We start from the raw sequence: 13,806 nt of genomic DNA on the forward strand, positions 1-13,806 counted from the left end.
TGGTGCATATAAAAATGATTTAGGCAATAGACAAAAAGCCTCATATCCAAATTATCACCATGCCTAACCCCACATAAACCCATAGTGAGCCCCGTTTGAGCCCCAAAAGCCTAATTTTCTTTGTTGAAAATTTTGAAGTCACTATATTAGCCTACTTATTATATCCATTTGTTGGCCTATATTTTCTACCCTAGTCACTAAAATTAAAATGCTAGCACATTCTTGGGAGGGTATTTATGGTGGCAAGAAAAAGATGGAAATCCTGGAACATTCATCAGGTGGTATTCATTTATATTGAGATACAAAGTGAAAAAAGCTGTGTCTTCAAAGAAAAAATAAAATAAAAAGGCGGCCTTTAATGTGTTAAAAAAAGCGAAGGCTAGAAAAAAAAGGCAGCCTTTCATGTGTAAGAAAAGCCAAGGCTAGAAAAAAAAAGGCAGCCTTTCATGTGTAAAAAAAAGCCAAGGCTAGTAAAAAAATAAAATAAAAGGCAGCCTTTCATGTGTAAAAAAAAGCCAAGGCTAGTAAAAAAAATAAAATAAAAAGGCAGCCTTTCATGTGTAAAAAAAAAAAGCCAAGGCTAGAAAAAAAAATTGAGCAAAAAACAGAAATATGCTCAAAAGAATAAGATGACTTTGTTTAGATGGTAGAAAAATCTCAAGTTTGGGGTGGTGAGCTGTCAGAATTTTGCACGCATTGAGTGAGATGTGAAGGATGTTGTGAAGGATGGTATGATGGATGTGCTAGTATTTAAAATGTGATAAGCTACTTAACCAAATATGATCACACCTTTACCATAAGCCCCATTACATCCAAATGAATAAGACCTTTTGATATATGCATCATATTGACTTGTGAGTGATGAATTTTGCTTGAGTTTGGGAGAAAGATCTTATGTGCTTAAAATGAAGAATAGCCGGAAGAAATTCTCTTTATGAATTAGTGACGATGGTTTGAGACTCCCAAGACATAAATCGAACTTACATTGAAGCATTGGGATGCCTAGCTCTTAGGGAATTAGTTCGTGTACAATTCTTGTTCTAAAGTCTTACCCGAGAGTGAATTTGGGGTCAACCTAGTTTCTCTAAATGATTCGTGTGATTTGACGTGACTTGAAGTAGAGGATTATCTAATGTCTTGTGAATGTGCCTATTTGTCTAACTTGATTGAGGGCGAGCAAGACTTATGTCTGGTGGTATTTGATGTGTGTGGTAATTGTTTAACTTGTTATTATACAATGGATGGAACGGAGGGTAGCGCACTACTGCTCCAGTTCAATTTTGACCACCTCACTATTTATTCCAGTGGGTTGAAGGGTATAAAGCTGCAACCAATATTTGCTTCAATATTCAACCATTTATTTTTATAAACCTAACTTTAGTTCGATATTTAGTGTGTCATTTCATACTAAAGCCATCAATGAAGAACTACTGCAAAATCTCTCTGATGCTCTACACTTGTTGGTACTTGATAAAATTGGGGTTGGACTTGCTTTGTCTAATTCTGAAGAACATGATATATTCACTATACCTGGATGTGTTGTTTGTTAATCCCCTCTTTGTACATACATTTAGATATAATTTTTTGTTTAGTTGTAGGAAGTGGAATACATACAACATTTTATTATTTTTATCTCCTTGGAATTCTTCTACATGTTGCACTAAACCTGTAACCCTTTTCTTGGTTGTATGCAGGAAAAACTTTCCGTTTGAGTCAGATTACAGAGCAATCATGCTGCTTTGAGGCTACTGAGATAATTCAGCATATTCTAGTGTTACTCGTAGTCGATTTGATGCCCTCTCTAAGCATTTAGATTCATTCTTGCAAATGTGATCTCTTGTGCAACTAAGGTGTTTTCCGTGATAGTTCCTAGTGCATAAATAGACTAGAAAGTACTTAGTCGATCAGAAGGTCGAGGGTGGTAGGGGACTGAGTTCTTAACATAAAAGAAACGGGTGGAAAGGGTGGAAAATTGAAGGCACAAGTCTATTTATTGATTTTTGAGCTAGCTTCGCTTGATCTTCTGCCTCTTGGTTGTTGCACCTATATTTTTATACTTATTTAATTCACTCTTTGTTACATATTGCAGATTTAAAATTAATCTGTTAAATATATTATGTTTTTGTGAGTTATACAGTGCCTGACGTTTTTCTACTTTTTTCTAATCCACTGTTTGCTGTCTTACTGCTTTATAAATAACACATACATAGTATCCTATTTTTCTGTCTCATATGCCTGTACAAATATGTGCTATATTAGTGTTTCTCTGATATATAAACTCCCATTGATTGTCAAATCTTGGCATCTTAATATCTGTTTTTACAGGCTCATTCCCAAGTACTTACTAGACACATTTCCTTTTTTACTTTGGCATTAGGTTTGTTGTACTTGCATCTAAAAAAGAAATCATGGGCCTTGGAAGCTGGTTGAGCAGTCAATTGGGTCTATAACAAATGTTTATAGCATTTACCGTACAATAAGCATTGCAATATCTGCACTTTGAGAAGATTTTGCCTTTTATACATATGCAGTTTTCAGTTTCTCATTTTGCCCTACTGTTAACATGGGCAATTGTTTTGTATAGGTTCTTGCATTGCTGAAAAAATGTTTGGTATAGATTCAAGAGAGTTAAATGCTCCCTCCGAGGAAAGTTACCCGAAGGGCCAACTGGAACGTAATACAAAGCGCTTGGCAGATGTCGTCTCAGATGCTTCAAATTTTCAGTCATTCATTATGATAAACTTTGTAAGCTTTCCATCTGTACAACTAATTTTAAAATCTTATAGAGTGCTATAGATTTCATGGTAAGGTTTCACGATTGAAGGTCGAAAAGACTTAAAGCATGATATCTGAGTTTCTTAGAAAATATCTTTGCTTATGTGAACACAGTAATGATGTGCCTGAAGAGATTGTGAGATCAAATTGCTTGTTTTAACAAATGGATGCTAATTTTATGAAATTTAATTTCAAATGAAAAGGTAAGAGTTTGAGCACCTGCAATAACTTAGACTTAATGATCACCTCCATGCTTATCTTATCTTGAATGTTTGTACTATGTAGTCTGGGGACAATCTTATTTGTATTTTGCATGTTATTTGCTGGTAAATTTCTTTACTTAAACCTAACCAACTAATTTTTTTTGCGGGTATTTTGTGAAATGGAATAAAGAGGGCTTCCTAAACTGTAGTTACTATATTCACAAGTCACTTAGCACATAGAATGAGTTTGTAAGTTTACCAGCATATTTTTGTCATTTTGATCGTCTAATTGAAAAACTACCACGAACTGTTCAAGTGACTTCATTTCCTCATTTGGTTTTTGTCATTGCAAAGAGATACAAATGATTAGTAAGAAGAGTTTAAGCTATTTGTCAATGTATGATGGTCAGTTATTTTTTTCATCTGACGTTTTTTGTCTCAAGAGTAAATGGAAATTGGTATGCTATACTATACACATCAATTCTTTTGATTCTTCAATTGTTATAATCTTTTCTCAAGGAAATCGTGATTTTTTTTTTCTGACCCTACAAATGTGTTCCTTCATAGGGAAGCTTTAGCGACAATCTTTCTACTCCCTCTGGAGAGTTTGTATCTGGCTGGTGCTCGTCTAACATTCTAGTTTGTGAAGAGGATGCACCATTAAAGTATGTATTATCTACATCATCTTAATACTTCTTATTTCACCAAATTAGTCAGTTACAACTATTGCATGGGTCTTAAACACCCTATATCGCCAATGTATAAATTTGAATTCACCCCTTGCAGTGTACCTCGTTCATCTAATGCTCATCAGAGAACGTCTTTGTTGATTAAAGTGATTGCAAACCTTCATTGCTTTGTTCCTGATGTATACCAGAATAAAATGATTTAGTAATTTTCGGTTTCAATCAGGGTATGCTGCTTGATAGTAATGTTTAACAAGTAATAACATTTGTTTCAATCCCAGATGAGAAGGATCTGTTTCTCAACATGTTCATTCGGGTCATAGAGAAGGACTATTAGAAACTGTCAGATGGCAAAGTGTCCACAGTTAGCAATAACTTGTGTATGCCTGCTTCTAATTCTTCCCTTTGTTAATCAAGTAATAGTACATATCTATATTCTAATACTCTATTGCATGTAGGTTCACTGTTATGTCATGCAGAGTCTTTAGTTCCAGGATTTTTGAATGAAGATGATGTACTACTGCTGAGGTAATTTGAATATATGCCTTCCTTCCATGCTGTAATCGGACATTGATTATTTCTTCATGTCCTATATTTCTTATTTTGCTATTTAGATAATGAAACATTCTAGCAGATGGTCACAGTGCTGCTTCTTGTAGCTGCACTTTATTTTTTCTTTAATAAACTTGCTTAACTCACCATAGTTATTCATTATGTGCATGATTGCATTCTCTACTTTTTTAAGTACTGCCTGCTTGTTTCGGAAAATCTAAGATTGACAATCTTCTTTGCTCGGGGTCATCTTATGTAACTTTTTATTTATGATTTGCAAATGATTCACACTGTTTTTGTAAGAGATCATCTTATGTAACTTTTCTGGTGCTGTAGTACTTACCTTTTCTAGTGATGATAAAAGAAAACAAAAGAAATTCTCTTTTTTCTATGATATAAAACTTTTCCTTCCTTTCACTTAAGATTTGAAAATCATGTTAAAAACCACGTTTAAATAACACTTAATTTGCTTGGGGTCTTATATGATATGCAAATGATTCAAACTGTTTTGTAGGGAATACGCTTCATAAAAAGGAATTTTAGTGCCAGAAAAGGAAGGTAGGAAGGTAAGACTGATCTTGTAAAGATGACAGGAAAGATGGTAGTATATATTTAAAGACAATTTAATCGATCACTCAAAATTAAATGTTGGAATGTTTCGAAGATGATCTAAATTGACAGAGTATTATGTTTTTTTATTCTGATAAAGATATAACGGTAGAGGTTTGTTTTTAGCATTTTGGTATGCGAGAAGGAACCAGTTTCCAGCAGGTGGGAAATCCGAGCTTTATTGTAGTCGTCAAATCCTGGGTCTTGTGAGTGTGCTTATTTGTCTAAGTTGCTTGAGGGTGAGCAAGACTTCTGTTTGGGGGTATTTGATGTGTGTGGTTAATTTAACTTGTTATTATACAATGGATGGAATGGAGGGTAGCATACTACTACTCCAGTTCAATTTTGACCACCTCACTATTAATTCCAGTGAGTTGAAGGGTATAAAGCTGAAACTAATATTTGTATTTTTATAAACCTGAATTTAGTTCGATATTTAGTGTGTCATTTCATACTAAAGCCATCAATGAAGAACTACTGCAAAATCTTTCTGATGCTCTACACTTGTCGGTACCTGATAAAATTAGGGTTGGACTTCTTTGTCTAATTTTGAAGAACACGATATCATCACGATACCAGGTTGTGTGGTTAGTTATTCTCTTCTTTGTACATACATTTAGATATAATTTTTTGTTTAGTTGTAGGAAGTGGAATACATACAACAGTCTATTATTTTTGTATCCTTGGAATACTTCTACCTGTTGCACTAAACCTGTAACCCTTTTCTTGGCTGTATGCAGGAAAGAATTTCTATCTGATTAAGATTAGGGTTTAGATTACTGATTAAGATTACTGAGCTGTCTGCCAATTCTGCTGCGTTTGAGGCTACTGATATAATTTAGCATATTCTCGTGTCACTCGTAGTCGATTTGAAGGCCTCTCTAAGCATTTAGATTCATTCTACTTGAAGGCCTCTCTAAGCATTTAGTTTCATTTTTTCAAAATGTTATCCCTTGTGCAACTAAGGTGTTTTCTGTGATAGTTCCTCGTGCATAAATAGAGTAGAATGTACTTGGTCGATCTGAAGGTCGGGGGTGGTAGGTGGAGTTTTTAACTTATAAGAAACGGGGGGAAGGTGTGGAAAACAAAAGGCACAAGTCTATTTATTGGTTTTTGACCTTGCTTTGCGTGGTCTTCTGCTTCCTGGTTGTTGCGCCTATATTTTTATATTTATTTTATTCATTATTTGCTGCCTTTTGCAGCTAATTACTGAACTGTTACATATATTAAATTTTTGTTTGTTATACTGTGACTGACGTTTTTCATCTTTTTCTAATCCACCTTTTGCTACCTTGCAGCATAATTAATTAATACATACATTGCATCCTACTTTTCTTTGTCTATGCCGTGTACAAATATGTGCAATATTAGTGTTTCTTTGATATGTATACCCATCGATTGTCAAATCTTGGCTTCTTAATATATCTGTTAACTAGACACATTTCCTTTTTTACTTTGACATTCAGTTTGCTGTACTTGTATCTAAAAAGAAATCATGGGCCTTGGAAGCTGGTTGAGCACGCAATTAGTGTCACGTAAAGATACTTTCTATGAGGTTAGTGTTGCCACTACTGTGGTGGCAGGGTGACTGAATTTTAATATTTTTGCAATGCCGGAATGGAAACTGCAGCTTGTTGTTACTATGTAGTAAATACTTCAATTACAATGGATGGAATCTAGACTACTTCGATTTCTATATATTTAGTCAAGTTCCTCAACAATTTAATTTGACTTAATATCTCTTATATGCCAGTTAAGCAGTTTAATACGTAGTCTACTATATTTGAGTTTGTTATCTTTGCTGTCCGTTATAAATTTTGGTTTACAAATTAGTAGCATTGTAAAATACTATTCAACCTAACTATGTTAGTTGAATGTTACCCTGTTATAATCAGTTTGTCTATAATGTTTATCCTTTGTGAATGCTTCTGCTTCAGGATCAGTCATTAAACATCAATGTGTGACTCACCGTACATAGGGTATTGCTTTACGTGCTATTTTAGATGCTTTGAGGAAGCCTGCAGATTCAGAAGTTTGTTCCTTCCTAGTTTATCAGTTAATGTTATTATTGTGAATTTCAGTTTTACCTTGGATTTATAACATTCTGATGTTTTCCTTTGAGAGTATGGCATTGGAGCAGTTTGTGGACCATCTCATTGAGTGGCCACAGTATAGAGAGGGCACTCAACGGTATTTCAGCGGCTTATACCGAACCTGATGGTGGCCATAGTGCCAATACTGCTCACCGACGCGGTCATATTCAATCTTCAGCTCCACATATAGAGGTATTAAACATGTTATTTTATCTTCCTGTTAAGTAGTTGAACCAGCATATGAGAAACAGATGACTATTTCTTAGAAAACATGACAAAAGTGCTATCTCGATGTCATCATTCAAATCGTCTTCCCACATGCCTATATGTGGTTTCTGGTTTCACCTTGTCTATGTGGTTGTGGATAATACTTCTACTCCAAGTGATTTGCGTGAACTCATGATCACTACAATTTTGTCCTTTTGGTTTCAAATTGCACGCCCACAATTTTCTCTGATTGGACCCAACAACATTTTGTCTCGATTAGCAATTCCCTCTTCGATCCCACTGCAACAGAGACCACCAAGTTCTCTGAGTTCACTCCTAATTACATGAAGCCATCACAACACACCTACCCTTCCTAGGGCAAGTAATAGTGTCTTTGTATACTTTGATGTAGTTGACTTGATACTTTTTCTATTTTTACCTTGTTTTGACTGTATTTTTGAGAGCTAATCTACTCAAAACCCACAATGCAGTCACTCAGTGGTGCTTTGCTGTCAATACAATCTGCCTCATTGGATTTACCACGGTGGTCTAAATCAACCTCAGCACAAGTAAATTATCAGGTTTAACTATGCTACTCTCTCGCTATGTGCTTTATGGATTACATTAACATTGGGACTGGTTTTACAACTATGAGAAGAGAAACTCCCGTAGAGGTGATTGGATGTAGCTGTCTTATAAATTTTAAGTCTCTGTTTACACGTTATCTTGATCCTTTTGGGTTTCCCATGCTTTTACTCAGGATTTTCTTCCTTGTTATGAGTTAGCAATTACAAGTTCTATTAATAGCACATTGAACTTTATCCCACTAGTTAACTAAAATCTCACACTTCTTAATTCTTTCTCAATTCCCGGTTACTTTCTCGTTTTCCTTTTCCCCTTTTGTTTCTTTATTATTTGCTTTCGTCCCTGTGACATATTTATTAATTAAGGAGTAGTGGGGCAATGGAGGTGTTCTGATTCTGGTTCAGACCGTCAAGAACTTAAAAGTTATCGTCTCTGAAAATATTTCCTTATACATGGCTGCTATCTCCCACCTAAAATCTAAAGTTTTATCTATTATGAATTGAGTGCACTTTCCAATTAAGATAAGTTGATATATGTCTTTAAATCTTAGAGCTGCTGGTAAAGTTAGCACACCTTAAAATTTTTATGTGCTTGTAGTTGTGCTTGGTGTTGTTGTATGAACAGACCCTTAATTCTTTAAAGTAAGTATGAATTTTTCTACTGCAGCTTTTGCAACACTGTGAAGCTGAAAGTGTATCATACCTGGATGAGGTGGCCAGCAACACAGCAACTCAGGATATGGCACACACTCTGTTGGACTCGAGGTATTGGTTTCTAAAATCAAAGCATCATGCAGTTTTTGTCATAACTGTAGAGAGATACATGTTCATTGCATTTATAATAGAAAAAGATTTCCCAGACCCTTTAGATCTATTGTTACAATTACATTGAAAAAACAAGTTTTGTACTCCGAAAATAAACTGAATTATTTTCCAACTTTTTCTTGTGATTTTTAACTACTTATTAGTAATGCCTTGTACTTGTGCTTGGTGTGGTTGTATAAACAGACCCTTAATTCTATAAAGTAAGTGTGATGTTTTCTGCTGCAGTTTTTGCAACTTTGTGAAGCTGAAAGTGTATCATACCTGGATGAGTTGGCCAGCAATGGCAACTCAGGATATGGCAAAGTGTGTTGGACTCGAGGTATTGGTTTTTAAAATCAAAGCATCATGCAGTTTTTATCAGAACTCTCTGAGAGAAATAATGTTCATTGCATTTATAATAAAAAAGATTTCCCAGACCCTTTTGATCTATTGTTACAATTACATTGAAAAACCAACGAGTTTTGTACAACCTTTTCTTGTGATTTTTAACTAATTAGTAATGCATAGCCGCAATTGGTCTATAACATTGTTTGTAGTATTTACTGTACATTAAGCATTGCAATATCTGCACTTTGAGAAAGATTTTGCGTGCTATACATATGAACAGTTGTCATTTTATTCATTTTGCCTTACTTGGTGTTATCATGGTCATTTGTTTTGTATAGGTTCCTGCATTGCGGAAAAAAGCTTGGTATATATTCAAGACAGTTAAATGCTCCCTCCAATAACTCCCTCCAAGGCAAGTTACCAGAAGGGGCAACTTGAGTTTAATACAAAGCTCTTGACAAATGCCGTCCTATATGCTTCAAATTATCTGTCATTCATCATGAAGTGTGTTTATAGGGTTTGTATTTTCTGTATGTATTTTGTGTAATGCAGGCAGTGTGTAATGTTGTTTTGTATGTATGTGTAAAGTGTGTGTATTTGTGTAGTGCAAGCAGTGTGTATATTTTATGTATTTTGTGTATAGTGTATGTAGTGCAGTGTGTTTTGTTGTGTGCGGACACTATGTGTATTTTGTGTATAGTGTGTGAATTTTACGTGTAGTGTATTTTGTGTATAGTGTATGAATTTTACGTGTAATGTATAATATGTTTATGAATACTTTTTGTAGTGTATGTATACTTTATGGGAAGTGTGTGCAGTGCATGTATATTGTGTGTATAGTATACATTGAGTATATTTTGTGTTTTTTTTTGTAGTGTGTTCAGTTTGTTTATTATGTACTAGTGTATATTTTGTGTATAGTTCAAGTATGATGTACAATATATGTAGTGTGCATCTATGTTTGCAACGCATGTATATTGTTTATACGTGCGTGTGCAGCGCATGGATTTTGTGTATAGTGTGTGTAGTATGTCTATAATATCTTACGTGTGTATGGTCTGTATAGAATGTGCGTTATTTTGTGTAGTAAGCAACATGTGCGTTGTATGTATATTGTGCGTGGTATATATACTTTGTGTGCAATTTGAACTTTGTGTTATGATACATAGTATGTATATAGTATGTAATGTGTATGAAGTGTGTGTTATTTTTTGTTTAGTGCATAGTATGTTCATTTTATGTAGATATAGTGTTTATGTGTTTTATTTATATTGTCTTTGTGTTTTTTTTGTACCGTGGTTAATGTTTGTAGTATATGCGACGTATTTATAAATTGTGTATTTATAGTGTATAAAGTGTATTTTGTCTATATATTGTGTGTTAAGTGTGTTATTTTCTTTTGTGTGTGTTTATTTTGTGAATTGCGTACTAGTGTGTATTTTGTGTATAATGCGTGTGGTATGTGCAATCCATTTAGCGTGTAGTGTATTTTATTTATATTGTGTTTATGTATTTTATCGTCCATTTAATGTGTAGTGTATTTTATTTATACTATGTTTAATGTTTATAATATGTGGTATGTATGTATAAATATAGAATTTTATATGTACATTTGTTGTATAGTGTATATAAATATGTGCAACATATGTATACTAAGTGGTGTTTCTATAATGTTTGTATTCTCTGTATTTATTTTGTGTATAGTCTGTAGTGATTGTTTAATATGTATGTGTATAAAGTGTGCGTATTTGAGTGTTGTATATACTTTGTACTTTGTGCTATGATGTATTGTATGTATACGTAGTGTGTTTTGTTGTGTGCGGACACTATGTGTATTTTGTGTATAGTGTGTGAATTTTACGTGCAGTGTATTTTGTGTATAGTGTGTGAATTTTACGTGTAATGTATAATATGTTTAGGAATACTTTTTGTAGTGTATGTATACTTTGTGTGAAGTGTGTGCAGGGCATGTATATTGTGTGTATAGTATACATTGAGTATATTTTGTTGTTTTTTTTGTAGTGTGTTCAGTTTGTTTATTGTGTACGAGTGTATATTTTGTGTATAGTTTAAGTATGATGTACAATATATGTAGTGTGCATCTATGTTTGCAACGCATGTATTTTGTTTATGCTTGCGTGTGTAGCGCATGACTTTTGTGTATAGTGTGTGCAGTATGTCTATAATGTCTTGCGTGTGTATGGTCTGTATAGAATGTGTGTTTTTTTGAGTAGTAAGCAGCATGTGCATTGTATGTATATTGTGCGTGGTATATATACTTTGTGTGCAATTTGAACTTTGTGTTATGATATATGGTATGCATATAGTACGTAATGTGTATCAAGTGTGTGTTATTTTTTGTTTAGTGCGTAGTATGTTCATTTTATGTAGTAATAGTGTGTATGTGTTTTATTTATATTGTCTTTGTGTCTTTTTTGTACTGTGGTTAATGTTTGTAGTATGTGCGACGTATGTATAAATTGTGTATTGTATAGTGTATAAAAAGTGTATTTTCTATATATTGTGTGTAAAGTGTGTTATTTTCTTTTGTGTGTGTGTTTATTTTGTGAATTGCGTCCTAGTGTGTATTTTGTGTATAATGCGTGTGGTATGTGCAATCCATTTAACTTGTAGTGTATTTTATTTATATTGTGTTTATGTATTTTATCATCCATTTAATGTGTAGTGTATTTTATTTATACTATGTTTAATGTTTATAATATGTGGTATGTATGTATAAATATAGTATTTTCTCTGTATTTATTTTGTGTATAGTGTGCGTAGTGATTGTTTAATATGTATGTGTATAAAGTGTGCGTATTTGAGTGTTGTATATACTTTGTACTTTGTGCTATGATGTATTGTATGTATATGTAGTGTGTTTTGTTGTGTGCGGACACTATGTGTATTTTGTGTATAGTGTGTGAATTTTACGTGCAGTGTATTTTGTGTATAGTGTGTGAATTTTACGTGTAATGTATAATATGTTTAGGAATACTTTTTGTAGTGTATGTATACTTTGTGTGAAATGTGTGCAGGGCATGTATATTGTGTGTATAGTATACATTGAGTATATTTTGTTATTTTTTTTTGTAGTGTGTTCAGTTTGTTTATTGTGTACGAGTGTATATTTTGTGTATAGTTTAAGTATGATGTACAATGTATGTTGTGTGCATCTATGTTTGCAACGCATGTATTTTGTTTATGCGTGCGTGTGCAGCGCATGAATTTTGTGTATAGTATGTGTAGTATGTCTATAATGTCTTGCGTGTGTATGGTCTGTATAGAATGTGTGTGTTTTTTTGTAGTAAGCAGCATGTGCGTTGTATGTATTTTGTGCGTGGTATATATACTTTGTGTGCAATTTGAACTTTGTGTTATGATATATAGTATGCATATAGTACGTAATATATATCAAGTGTGTGTTATTTTTTGTTTAGTGCATAGTATGTTCATTTTATGTAGATATAGTGTGTATGTGTTTTATTTATATTGTCTTTGTGTCTTTTTTGTACCGTGATTAATGTTTGTTGTATGTGTGACGTATGTATAAATTGTTTATTGTATAGTGGATAAAAAGTGTATTTTGCCTATATATTGTGTGTAAAGTGTGTTATTTTCTTTTGTGTTTATGTGTTTATTTTGTGAATTGCGTACTAGTGTGTATTTTGTGTATAATACGTGTGGTATGTGCAATCCATTTAGCGTGTAGTGTATTTTATTTATATTGTGTTTTTGTATTTTATCGTCCATTTAATGTGTAGTGTATTTTATTTATACTATGTTTAATGTTTATAGTATGTGGTACGTTTGTATAAATATAGTATTTTATATGTACATTTGTTGTATAGTATTTTCTATAATGTTTGTATTTTCTGTATTTATTTTGTGTATAGTGTGTGTAGTGATTGTTTAATATGTATGTCTATAAACTGTGCGTATTTGAGTGTTGTATATACTTTGTACTTTGTGCTATGATGTATTGTATGTATATGTAGTGTGTTTTGTTGTGTGCGGACACTATGTGTATTTTGTGTATAGTGTGTGAATTTTACGTGCAGTGTATTTTGTGTATAATGTGTGAATTTTACGTGTAATGTATAATATGTTTAGGAATACTTTTTATAGTGTATGTATACTTTGTGTGAAGTGTGTGCAGGGCATGTATATTGTGTGTATAGTATACATTGAGTATATTTTGTTATTTTTTTTTGTAGTGTGTTCAGTTTGTTTATTGTGTACGAGTGTGTATTTTGTGTATAGTTTAAGTATGATGTACAATATATGTAGTGTGCATCTATGTTTGCAACGCATGTATTTTGTTTATGCGTGCGTGTGCAGCGCATGAATTTTGTGTATAGTATGTGTAGTATGTCTATAATGTCTTGCGTGTGTATGGTCTGTATAGAATGTGTGTGTTTTTTTGTAGTAAGCAGCATGTGCGTTGTATGTATTTTGTGCGTGGTATATATACTTTGTGTGCAATTTGAACTTTGTGTTATGATATATAGTATGCATATAGTACGTAATATATATCAAGTGTGTGTTATTTTTTGTTTAGTGCATAGTATGTTCATTTTATGTAGATATAGTGTGTATGTGTTTTATTTATATTGTCTTTGTGTCTTTTTTGTACCGTGATTAATGTTTGTTGTATGTGTGACGTATGTATAAATTGTTTATTGTATAGTGGATAAAAAGTGTATTTTGCCTATATATTGTGTGTAAAGTGTGTTATTTTCTTTTGTGTTTATGTGTTTATTTTGTGAATTGCGTACTAGTGTGTATTTTGTGTATAATACGTGTGGTATGTGCAATCCATTTAGCGTGTAGTGTATTTTATTTATATTGTGTTTTTGTATTTTATCGTCCATTTAATGTGTAGTGTATTTTATTTATACTATGTTTAATGTTTATAGTATGTGGTACGTTTGTATAAATATAG

At 33.0% G+C, this 13,806-nt stretch overlaps 1 protein-coding gene and 1 long non-coding RNA gene across 7 annotated transcripts in view; both read left to right on the forward strand.

The window, feature by feature from the left end:
• Positions 1 to 501: 501 nt before the first annotated feature.
• On the forward strand, positions 502 to 7,501 carry LOC121765197. 6 transcript variants are annotated; one of them, XR_006042787.1, is made up of 8 exons: positions 502 to 2,745; positions 3,546 to 3,643; positions 3,946 to 4,044; positions 4,123 to 4,192; positions 4,731 to 4,782; positions 5,353 to 6,380; positions 6,763 to 7,110; positions 7,406 to 7,501. It is a non-coding gene; the product is annotated as an uncharacterized LOC121765197 (long non-coding RNA). The 6 variants fall into 6 exon arrangements; XR_006042786.1 differs by having other exon boundaries at positions 502 to 1,783; positions 2,585 to 2,745; positions 4,731 to 6,380; XR_006042785.1 differs by having other exon boundaries at positions 502 to 1,780; positions 2,585 to 2,745; positions 4,731 to 6,380.
• Positions 7,502 to 7,610: 109 nt separating this feature from the next.
• Positions 7,611 to 13,806, forward strand: part of LOC121764221 — a 74,037-nt gene continuing 67,841 nt past the window's right edge. The window contains exons 1-2 of the mRNA XM_042160278.1: positions 7,611 to 7,706; positions 8,377 to 8,474. Coding sequence (XP_042016212.1) covers positions 7,611 to 7,706; positions 8,377 to 8,474 — 194 coding nt within the window. The remainder of the gene's footprint in view (positions 7,707 to 8,376; positions 8,475 to 13,806) is intronic.

The sequence above is a fragment of the Salvia splendens genome, chromosome 14 (genome assembly GCF_004379255.2).
Source record: "Salvia splendens isolate huo1 chromosome 14, SspV2, whole genome shotgun sequence".
Taxonomy (NCBI): domain Eukaryota; kingdom Viridiplantae; phylum Streptophyta; class Magnoliopsida; order Lamiales; family Lamiaceae; genus Salvia; species Salvia splendens.